The sequence below is a fragment of the Anastrepha ludens genome, chromosome 5 (genome assembly GCF_028408465.1).
Source record: "Anastrepha ludens isolate Willacy chromosome 5, idAnaLude1.1, whole genome shotgun sequence".
Taxonomy (NCBI): Eukaryota; Metazoa; Arthropoda; class Insecta; order Diptera; family Tephritidae; genus Anastrepha; species Anastrepha ludens.
In genome coordinates this window covers 5337573-5350170 of record NC_071501.1, presented here as the reverse complement: position 1 = coordinate 5350170, position 12598 = coordinate 5337573, and the positions used below count along the sequence as shown (strand labels likewise).

Genomic DNA, 12598 nt, shown 5'->3' with positions numbered 1-12598 from the left:
TAATAACAGCAGTGTCTTCCAAGCGGAAGTACTGGCAATCGGGGAAGCTTGTAGGCTACTAATCGCAGATTTTTCTTTTAAGGACAATATCGCTATTCTTTCGGATAGGCCAGCTGCAATCCAGACACTGGATTCGGCTACTACAACCTCTAAAGTGGTGGAACAAAGCAGGAATAGGCTTACCACCTTGAGTGAAAACCATAAAGTAACCTCAGATTAAGGTAACGAAAAAGCGGATGAACGGGCAAGAAGGGGATCTGCCACTTGTTCTCTTTTGCTCGAAAAACAGCAGTTCACACTTAAGAAACGAACCAGAGAAATATCACATTTTGCGTACATTTTCTACTCTGACTCTATCACACTCTGAAAGCAGATGTCGCTACTCGCCAGATGAGTGTCGAAGTGGTTCGTAATGGACAAAATCGTACTAGTTCTGAGTCAATGATATGTTACACCACATTAGCTTTTTCCTGCCTGGGATGCAAAGTTTTAAAAAGGTTTAAACTACACACACACGCACACACCCACATAAATACAAATGTAACTGTCTCATTGCCATTAATCTTTTCAATTCTATTTAAAAAGTACATAAAAGCATCTATTTCTCAACGACAGACAATTGTTTGTTATTCCATCTATTCAATGTCGTAGTAAATCTATTAGTAGTTCCACAGAAGCAAACAAACGCACACACAGCATACATAAGTATTCATTCGAGAATACTGCACAGTGAGGTTGAGATGCGAACAGAGAACAAATCGCCTGCTGTCGTTGGCAAATCAATTAATGATTGCGATTTGTACGCGCATTTTGATTTAAACAAGCAAATATTCAATTGAGTATATCTTTGCGGCTCGGAAAGTTTTTTAAACATTTCAAATGAAAATATTTACTACTTGGTTGGAAAATAATGCACAGATCTCCGATTGTTGTGATTAAAAAGTTGTCTAGGTCTGGATTTGCTTTAGATTTTATAAAGCAACATTTTGCTTGGAAAATCAGTGAAGCTAAAAGTAGAACGTGACGACTACTTTTTATACTGAAGTGAGTGACAGAATCATAAAGTCACCTATTAAGTCAAATATTGATAAGTTCTAACTATTTTTTTTTTTTTTTGATTTTGGTTTTCTTTTTTTTAATTAGTTTTAATTATTTTTTCTATAAAAATATATTTTACTCTATAACAAAAATTCACATTCACAAATTGCGCATTTTGTTTCCGCAGAGAAAATCCGCAACATCGTCGGAGAAAAAAAAAGAAACTATCAAAAATCAACGAAATTTGTTTGCAAATTCGTTACACTAAAATTTAATGAGTTAAAGTTTGTTTGCTGAGAAAGTTTGAAATTTTGTTGAAAGTTTTTATAAATAATTTTATAAATTTCGTGGCCTTTGTAAATGTAGAGCCACCACCATTAGCTATAAATGCTTCACATCGAATCGTACTTTGTGTTAATGGCTGCGCAAGATGTGGAGGCAATCAGCTCCAAAGCAGCTGAATTTGCCTTAAAAACTGTGTAATTTTCTCTTGATTTTTGTTTTCACTTGAGTTTTTGTTAGCTATTGCCCAAAAATTTTAAATACGGTTTGCATCAGGCGACTGTGAAGGTCAATCCAACTTTTCAGTCGCACTTTGTTCTTTCAACTCTACACACCCGTGGCTTGAATGCTTCGGATCATTGTCTTCTTGTGAAATTCAAGTTTGGCTAGTTCTTCCAAAACTCCTCGCTGCTGAGGGTAGTAATGATTTTTGCTACTTTTGATTAATAAAAATTGAAATCAAGTTGGTGGAAAATGCAAATAAACGTTTAAATCCTTGTTTGAACAAGCAGCCCTAAAAATGTACTTTGCCTGGATGCTTAACAGTTCGTTAAAGTTGTTGGTTAACAGCAACACACCAGGGCAGCAACTATTCATCAGAAAAGAAGATTCATTCGCGAATGCTACGTTTGCGCAATTCCGTTCTGAATTTGTCTTAGCCCATGCAGTCCTTTTTGAATGTGCTCCAGAATTTGAGGTCTTCTGCGCGTGAACGTCCTCGAACCGTGTCTTTGGATACATAAAGACCACTTTTCTTAAAACTGATTCAGCTTCACACAACGACAAGTTCGGATTTGTCACAAACAAATCAATGATGTTCTAGTCTTACTTTTGAAAAGTAGTTTTTTTGGGTTTCGTCCAAGGAAGTCATGAATGTTTTTAACGCCGGTATATCGTTGCACTCATTTATATAAGAACGCCGTCGACGTCTTCATCGACAAATTGCACAACGCGTATTGCGAAAAGGGTGCACCTCTTTAGCTGCATATACATTTTTTTAAAGGGTGGTTAAGTTTTAAGGGCCGTTGTTGATTTTGAACCAAATACAATTTTTTTAAGAAATTATTATTATTTCTCTTCATTATGATAATATTGGTATAATTCAATTGCGCGTGAAATAAAATATCGGCCAAATTGCTGCCGTGGCCTCGGCGACACACCTCCATCGGATGGTCGAAATTTTCGATGACACTGAGACATAATTGCGGTTCTATGCCGTTAATGTGCCGAATTATCTCATTCTTTACCTCTTGAATTGTCGCTGGCTTAACGACATACATCTTTCCTTTCAAATAACTCCAAAGAAAGAAGTCCAACGATGTCAAATCACATGATCTTGGCGGCCAATTGACATCGCCGCGACGTGAGATTATTCGACCATCAAAACTTTCGCTCAAAAGAGCCATTTTTTCGTTAGCTGTGTGACAAATGGCACCGTCCTGTTGAAACCACATATCGTCCACATCCATATCTTCCAATTCGGGTCAAAAAAGTTCGTTATCATCTCACGATAGCGAACTCTATTCACAGTAACTGCCTGACCGGCCTCATTTTGGAAAAAATACGGCCCAATGATGCCTTCGGTATCGTTCGCCCAAATGTGGCAATTCTGCTTATTGACGAATCCACTGAGGTGAAAATGTGCCTCATCACTGAAGATGATTTTTTCACGAAGTGCGCGATATGCATTTTGATTTGAACGCCCGTTTTCATAATAAGCCTGAAAAACTTTAACGCGTTGCTCAATTGTGCATCTCTTCATGGTTCAAATTGAGTTAGTCTGAAATTGAAAAATGTCAAATGAAATGCAGAAAAAAGCTTGACATTTAGGCGTGGTTCATATTCAACATCGGCACTTGAAATTTAACCACCCTTCATAATGGAACTCTAACTTTGAATATTGCCGGCCACGCGTCCATTAGTCAGACTGTAGAATGAACTATGTTTTTATGAAAAATAATTTAATATAAAAAGTAAATTAACTAATATTCAAAACTTATCAATAAGTGGCGTTTTCATAATTTTGTCTTCTTTTTCATCTTCATTTGCTTAGTCCATGGAATTATTATTCTACGTCATGAGTAAGGAACAAACCCACAAAATTTAGACTGTCTGCACACACGGCGATAGCTTTCGAGTAATATTGTCATATTGAATTACTTGTGTGTAAAGGTGTTAATATATGTATGTTTCTTATCATCCTGACCTTGAGATCAATTAAAGAGCATTCTTATCAGACAAAAAGCTGTCGTGAAATTATAATAAATAAAGCGAGTAAAACATAAATGTAAACGATTTATTATACTTATATAGCACATACGAGTACACACTAAATATATATTCATATATGCATATGCAAAGAGACGAAAAGTAAAAAATGCGTAAACTGACGTTCAACATATGAAAATTGCGTATTACCATGAGCCAATTACTAAAAATCACGTAATCGGCCAACCGTTTATTTGTAATCGAATGCGAGGAAAAAGTTGGTGCCGTAGTGCTTCTGAAATTTTTCGTTTTGTTTACATTTAAATCTTCCCTTACATTTTTCGCATTCAAAAATCGATCAAAAATGGTGCTCAAGTCGGGAAAACCAGGCGATGAAGTGAAATCCTATCGCCCTATCAGTCTTCTACCAATACTGTAAAAAGTTTTTGAAAAGATCTTCCTTAAACCTTTAATGGTTTTTATCGAACGCAAACAAATAATTCCGAAACATCAGTTTGGTTTCGTGAATGAGCATTCGACAATTTAGCAAGTCCATAGACTTGTCGAAAAAATACAAACAGCGCTCGACCGAAAACAAATTTGATCAGCAGTTTTCCTGGACATATCACAAGCCTCCGACCGAGTGTGGCGCCAAGGCCTAACCTTTAAAATAAAAAAGAAATTACCACTAAATGCCTATTTGCTCCTTAAATCATATCTAAACACACATTTTTACACACAATTTGCCAACCACAAAAGGGGTACTAACTGGCACTTTTGCCGATGACACTGCTATTATGGCGACTGCAGTGGATCCCGTAGAAGCCTCTTATATGCTCCAAATAAGCATAAATAAAATCTCCTCAACACGTAACCTTTACCACAAAAAGAACCACCTGCTCACAAATCAACTTAAACCGTATTCCAATTCCGCATTGTGATAGTGCTAAATATCTAGGCATTCATTTGGATAAAAGGCTTACGTGGAAAACGCATATCTTTGCAAAAAGGAAAGCTCTAGGTTTAATATTTCGTAATATGTACTGGCTGCTTAACCGCAAATCCACCCTCTCAATGGACAACAAACTTATCCTCTACAAATCTGTGATAAAACCAGTCTGGACTTACGGAATCTAACTGTGGGGTACTGCGTCAAATTCAAACTTGGAAATCCTGCAGCGTTTCCAGTCCAAGACTCTACGCACCCTAGTCAACGCTCCGTGGTACGTGAAAAATGCCCAAATTCATCGGGACTTAGACATCCCTTCAATAAAAGAGGAAATACAAAATGTAACCAGTAAATACCGAAATCGGCTTCAATCGCACCCAAATGAGCTGGCCTCTACCCTCATGTCACCATCATGTGTCTTTTTAAGGTTGAAAAGCAAAACACCAATTTTGCTCGTCCAAGAGCCATCTATAAAGTATTGAATTTATTTATTAGAAAGGATATTTCACTGGAAATATTCCTTTAATACTAAAATCAAAGCCACTCTTAAATGTAACCAAATATTTGTAAAATGTCTTCTAAGTAAGTATAGACAGAATACAAAATAAAGTTTAAAACAAAAAAAAAAAAAAAATCGAGCCGCTTTCTATTTGAAAGTCATATTTTATATACACCTTTAGTAAATTTTCAGCCAATTTTATTTATATCATAAATTTCATATTCCACATGCTCTTGCTGAGGACACTGAGGAGATTGATTGACCTGCATATAAGAAGTGACGCAAGGGCGTCAGAAAGAGTTCACAGTTGGCGCCTTTGACCTCTCGCAGGCAATCACCTAATGACCTCCCGCATTCAATTACTAAGCCTTTGGATAAACTGGGGGTCGGAGCCGACCTTTCATCGTGCCAGAGTGGGGAGGAGTCTCTCTTCGCTCGCAGACCAGTAGGGCCATTCAACAAGGCGGTGTTTTCTTACAACTTCTCTGGGTTAGCGTTGTCAACTGAAGCTGAAGGAGCTAGTGAGACATTAAATACGGGGGATTGCGTGGCACTAATTGCTAGAGGCAAGTTGGTTGATATTCTTTGCGATTTGAAGCAGGGATCTCTGGTCAGCGGGTTGCGGAGAGTTAATATAATATGCTCCGAGCTCAACTTTTTTCAATAGGGGCGCTTCATTGGTGCTTTCTGGCGCCTTGTATGGATGCAAGTGTGCTTTCGGGAAAACATGAGGCCTCTCGCCTAGAGTTATATGCGGACTCTATACTTATAATACCGCTCGATTGGCTAATGTGCTTTGTGGGGTCCTTGTCTGGTGGATCTCACTGGAGAGAGTTAAAAAGACTGCTCTCATTGGAATTAGTGGGATGCTTCGAAGCACTCTTACTCTGCCAATTAAAGCAATATAAAATGTGGTACCTGCGAACATTCCAGGGAAAACTGCTAATACATGCGCCGCAATCAGGCCGAGCAGCTCGGGATACAGTCTTAACCTCACGGACATTCAAGTATCTTCAGAAACTTTGGGTTTATCACCCTGGCGATTGACCAATGTATACCTTCGCTTAGTCCAAGGGAAATATTCACTCGAAACTGGCCGGGGAATGCCAGACTTCACTTTCGATCACATACGAATTCTTTCATGTTAGGTCCATCTGGGTACCTATTCAACTACGAGACGGATGACTACGAGCTTAGCTGTGAGGTACATAGTTTTGCCGCGAAAGGAGAGGATTGGGATCCCCTTGATTACCTGTGGTCTGCTGCTTGAAAGGTGGGCCTTGTGTAAACTCAACGACCGCTGAGCAAGTACACAAACTTGCAAGGTCGCGAAATCATTATAGCTACGTATGGATCGGAGGCGCTCGAGGGATCTTCTAACGTTAACAATGACTCAGCTCTCGAATTTCGTAGGGACCTTTACAGCATACTGTCTATGAGGTATGCATGCTGTACGACTCGAGTCCTTTTTGCTTAAGCTGCATGGAAAATGAAATGGAATCATTGCAGCTTCTTCTCCTTAGTTGTCCTACTTTCGCGGGGCTGAGATTTACCATAGGCATCTTGGCTCTCATTTCTTTGGTGCGCCTGCTGAGATGGTAGGCCTTGATATTAGCTACCTGAAGAACTCGTTGTAGAATGAAGCGTAACTCAGTTACTGCTCTGTTGTCATCCACTTTACATTTTTCTTTCTTCTCCGCATGCATGATCTTATTTACTTGTGCAAGCATAGTACCAGATGGCAATTGAATTATTATTTTTTCTTTCTTTTCAGAACCGAAACACTGCCTGGGAATCCCTCTTACAAAGCAACTATGCGCCTGATTATAACAAATGTGCAGAAGAGCGATTACGGCAGCTATAAGTGTGTGGCCAAAAATCCACGTGGTGAAATGGATGGAACTATAAAACTTTACAGTAAGTAGAAATATGATATGAAAAAGGGAAATGCAGTACCCTTTCAATTGATTCGATTATATTAAAAAATAGGTGACAACATTGTTAGGATGTCAGCAAGAGTTTTTTAAATTGCTTTCGTCTGATAAATTAATTTATCCTTTACATTTTGTTTACTATATTTGAAGAACGTATTGGGAATTCTTTTTAATCATTTTCGTTTGGTAAACAAATCATAATTTGCATTTGAGCTCTATTACTAAACAACGTCGCAGTATAAATTTTATGTACATGTAAAATTAGTGGCTACCCTTTCGAAACAATAACGGATCAAAGTGATATTTATTTATTTAACTGTTTTTAATGAACCAAAAATATTGTCAAATAAATCTTTCTGAAAACTAAATTAAGAATCAATAGTTGTTACGCCCAACATGAAAATCGATCGGTTTCGGGGTTTATACGTAACATACAAACAAACTAATTAATCTTTATAAAAGTGTTTTTACAAGAACTTTGTTTTTCAAAACTATACAAAGCAATGAGTTTATATGAAAATCAATAAATTATCATATCAGAAAGAGTAGGGTTTAGTATAGGAAGATCTTGAATATAGGAAAGGATAAATGGCTGCTCAAGCAAGAGCCCAACCGGGCAAAGAATCTCATTCGTCCGTTGTGATACATTCGTGCATTGTGGAGAAAAGCAGAGGGAGAAGAACCGAACAGGATTGAAATAAGACTTTGTACTGGGTTGCCCATATTCGACGGACCCGACGGATTACGATTACTCTTTGGGCACATTCCAATCGACGAGGCTTGTCCGCAGGCAACAATCTTTGCGTCAATTGAATAAATGCAAATCAATGCGGATAATTCGTTGTAAAGTGGTCCGAGCAATGCCCAACTGGTGAGAACGGCGATTTTCGGATGTCCTTGGCGACGTCTCAACACTGGCCCGTATAAGAGCAATATTCTCATCCGATCGCCTTGGTCGTACAAACCTTGGTCGTACCTTTCGTACGCACGTTTAATGGTGTTCTTAGAAGGCGCACTTTTCACATTATTTAATTTTTTATACGCTCGTTGAGTTTTCATAATTGACTTCATTTGTTGAATGTAAATTTCAAAAATTTGGGAGCGCTTGCGTGGCATGTACTGTTCCATGGTAAAAATTTGCTTAGACTGACGCTTTCAACGCGGTATATCATTAAGCGATCTGACACAAAGACGCAAAAGACACAGGGTTGCCAGATGGGTCCGTCGAATATGGGCAGCCCTATATGACGAGGAATAGAAACTCACCAGGTTGACGTCTACGACTATTGGTGGATTCTTTGATTAAAATTTTCAATTTTCGATTTCAATGATTTGTAGGACACGTGGCTTCGTCCTGTTATGATATTAGACTTTTCCCGTTTTGAAAAACAAAGTTCTAGTTCAAGTACTCTGTACATGTTTAGATACTAGGTTGTTCAATAAGTTTTGCCGCTTTGATAAGAGAAACACAATTTTATGATTTGAAATACACTTTATTTGTCTGTATATTTTCCTCATTCTCCCAATTTATGAATACCGTCCTTGAAGAGAGAATCTGGAAGGACTGCAAATTTCCAAAAAAATTATGAGGTGATAACAGCTGTAGATGTTATAGCCACATCATTTGATGAAAAAAGGTTTCCCCGCATGAATTTTTTTTAGATATGGAAACAGATAGAAGTCGCTAAGAGCCAAATCTGGTGAATACGATGGACGCTCCAACAATTCGAACTTTAATGAATGGATTTTAGCCATTGCCAAAATGCTCTTGTGATACGTGGCATTGCCCTGATGAAAAAAGTATTTTTGCAAACTGGGTCTTCTTTCATGAACTTTTTGCTTCAGCTGATCTAAAAGGTTACAATAATACTCAGAATTTATTGCTTTACCTGGTTGCAAGCAATCCACAAATAAAATTACTAATTCTTGTTAGCCTAAATAAAAGGCTAACACTTTCTTTGTCGATTTCTGGACACGAACTCGTATCGTAGCCGAAGAACGAAGAGAAGTGTGATCTTTATCCTCCTTTTCTGATTTAGAATTATAGTGATAGACCAAAGTCTCGTCCACAGTGATGAATCGATGCACAAAATCCACTTTAACCTTTCGAAAATGCTCTAAATAATGCTGAAAAGTCGCATTCGAATGTGCAACGCGCTCTCTTATCGAATCCCAAGACTTGTTGAACAACGTAGTAGAAGATTCAGCTCAATTTTTAGATGGTTGTCTTGTATAAATTTAAAAATATACTTATTTAGAAATTAATAATTTTGAACCAAAATTATCGCTGGAGATGAAGAAAGCAATGTAGATACCGGCATTGTCGTGAATAAAACGTTCCTAAAAATCTATCTATTTGAAGTTTACAACCTCCTTAATATTAAAAATTTCTTAAAAAAAAAACAATTCATTAATTAAAAATTGATTAACTTATTACTAATCAAATTAAAAAATCTATAAAAACTCTTTTTTTGTTTTTTCCTCATACTCACTTATGACTATTTAATGGCAGTAAAATAGCTCAAAGTGGCTGAAATTTTATGTAGAAATGTTCAAACTTTTTTATAACACATATTTATAGTTAGCTTTAATGAACCTAATGAGAGTTAATTTCTACAAAACTAAAAAAAATCATTTCCGAGTGCAGCTTTTTCTTGCCTGTTTTTGTTAGTTTCGCTTAATACCCACATAAAAGTACTCACAGCTTGAGCAATATCCAGCCAACTTTTTTTTAACCCCGTGTTAAATGGTTGAACATATTTGCGGTTTTGAACAACATTACCAATGCTTCACTTTTTGCGCCACTTTTTGCTAGAATCGAGCAAAGCATGCAAGGAAAAAATCGCAAAAACATAGGAATGAAAAATTCAATTATCCCTAACGACAGCAGTGCAATGAGCTTTTCATCCTCTGTAAGTATGTGAATGTGTGAATTTGCGGGGCAGCTGTGAAGTAAATGGATAAACCTCAACGAGTTATTGAAGTGTCACAGTTGCTGGCAAAAACGAATACCCAGCAATTAAACTATAAACCATTCAGTTTTCATGCATCAACGACAGGCGAAACGTATGACGGAAAAACATGTATGCATATGTAAATGTGTATATACATGCATATTTGGCGTAAACAGGTGTAGGTTTTGTGGCATATCTTTCATCCTATTGATGTTAACTGTCAGCCGCAAATTGCCATTAATAGAAAAAAAAAAAACGGTTGCTACTAAATAGAAAAAAAGCTAAGTACTTCGAGTCTGTGTAGAGTGGAATGTATGCCCGTATGTAGGTGTGTATTTTTAGCTGCAACACGTAGCATCATTAATAGGCCGTTGAGTGGCACTTTAAACACTTCAGAATTCGCAACAGTCATTATCTGCATCAAAAAGTACGCTCACACACACAAATAAGGAAGTGTGTAATTCATTCAGTGATTCACAATACTTTTCACGTACGAATAGAGTAAATTTCTACACACCATTGACTTGATTGAAGTTTGCTAAAAATGTTTCCATTTCAAGTGAATGTAAAAAAGGACGCTACTTTGCGGTCTCTTCAATGTTAATAAATTCTCCGAAAAATCATAAATTTATTAAATTTAATTATTAAAAATTTAATAATTTTTTAATAAATTAGTTGTAATGTTTATCTATGGTTATTTAATGGCAGCTATTTGACTGACACTAATTGGTAAAATTTTAGCAATTTTTATAGCGCATTTTTCGCATGAAAAACTTTAGCCGAATAAGAAAAAAAAAATAAAAATTAGAATCTTTATTACATTAATGCACACAAAAAAGTATGTGAGTAACTAATTTATTTTGAAAAAATGATACAATATTAAAGAAAAAGCGCACTTCCACAAATTAAACTTCTTTCAAAATCCTCTTTGAATGAAACCAGTTTTCCCATCGAACTCTGCTTGCAGCGGTGTGGGAATGTTTGTGTGACTAAGAGTCGGATATTAGACTCCCACACATTAAAAATTTACTAAACACATCTTATAGCAGCAAATTCTTAGTGTTTTAACGCTTTCCCAAAATTTGAAAACTTAGCTAAATTAAATATAAATAATCTTGAAAATCTAGGCTTCCACTCTGCTTTTGTTTAGTGGCTGAAATCATACTTGTCAAATAGAATCTCGTTTGTAGAAATTTTTGTGCTAAATCTCATACATTTGTGTCAACTTTTGGAGCACCAAGGTAGCATTCTTAGTCCTATTTTGTTTATACTTTTCATTAATGACGTTGGCCGTTGTTTCAAGTATTCTAAATATTTTTTAAACAGTTGGTTTAAGCAGCAGACGCAGACACTGTCAAGCATTTTCAGTTTGGTCTATAATTTAACCATGAATCGTCTTAAAAACGAACAACACTCGCAAATCATTGAATTTTATTATAAAAATGCGTGATCTGTTAAGAAAATTTATCGCGCGCTTCTTCCATTTTATGGTCAGTTTATTCGACCCACTGAAGCGGCTATTCGAGCTTTGTGACTAAATTTAGAACCAAATTTATATTATTGGACATCAAACTAAAAACACGCTTACGTAGAGTGCGAACTGAAGAAAATATCGCAGCTGTATCGGCCAGTGTTAATGATGACCATCAATTATCGATTCGTCGCCGTTCGCAGCAATTGGGCCTCTGTTACTCAACAACGTGGGAAATTTTGCGAAAGGATTTAGGTGTGAAGCCTTTCAAAATACAGCTGGTGCAAGAATTGAAGCCGAATGACCTACCGTAACGCAATTGTGTTCAGCGACGAAGCTCATTTTTAGATCAATGGGTACGTAAATAAAGAATTGTCGATTTTGGAGTGAAGATCAGCCAGAACAATTGCTAGAGCTACCAATGTATCCAGAAAGGGTCACAGTTTGGTGCTCTTTATGGGCTGGAGTTATCATTGGACCGAACTTTTATTTGCCCAAAATGCAAGAGCTTGACTTGCATGACATGTGGTGTCAGCAAGACGGTGCCACATGCCACACAGCACGCGTAACAATGGACTTGTTGAGAGGCGAGTTCGGTGAACATTTTATTTCACGTTCGGGACCTATCAATTGGCCACCCAGATGGTGCGACATAACGCCTTTAGATTATTTTTTGTCGAGCTATGTTAATGCTCATGGAAGACAACATTAAAGCATTTATACGTGAGATTTCGGCCGAAACATTGGAAAGAGTATGCCAAAATTGGACTAAGCGGATGGGCCATTTGAAGTGCAGTCGCGGTCAACATTTGCATGAAATAATCTTCAAACATTAAATTATATGGACTTTACTATCGATTTAAATAAAAATGTCATGCATTTTTCTGAATTTTACGAGTGTTTTTTTGAAAAACTTTCCTGTAGCTATTAAAAAATCTCCCGTTACATACATTGGTATTACAGGAGGTCTTGTAATTGGAAGACTTGGAATGCTCTGATGACTGAGCTCTGCAAAATAAACGTTAGGACTAAACAATGTTATCACGTACCTCGAATAAACCTCAGAATTTTCAAGTATATATGCGCTAGACTGGCAGTACCCATTCATTTGTCCAACAGCAATGCCTATAACAGCAGCTTCTAAGCCAAGAGCTCAATTCCAGCCAATGCCAGTAATACTAACATGGCAAGACACTCTTCTTCCATACAAAGCTTACATATTCATATCATTGAGAGAGTAACTTACGCCAGTACAATTTTACA

The 12598-nt window shown here is 37.0% G+C and overlaps 1 protein-coding gene across 1 annotated transcript in view; it reads left to right on the top strand.

Annotated features, from left to right (window-relative positions):
- Positions 1-12598, top strand: part of LOC128863409 (lachesin) — a 146832-nt gene that overhangs the window by 114521 nt on the left and 19713 nt on the right. The window contains exon 7 of the mRNA XM_054102543.1: positions 6751-6893. Within this exon, the coding sequence (XP_053958518.1) occupies positions 6751-6893 (143 nt within the window). The remainder of the gene's footprint in view (positions 1-6750; positions 6894-12598) is intronic.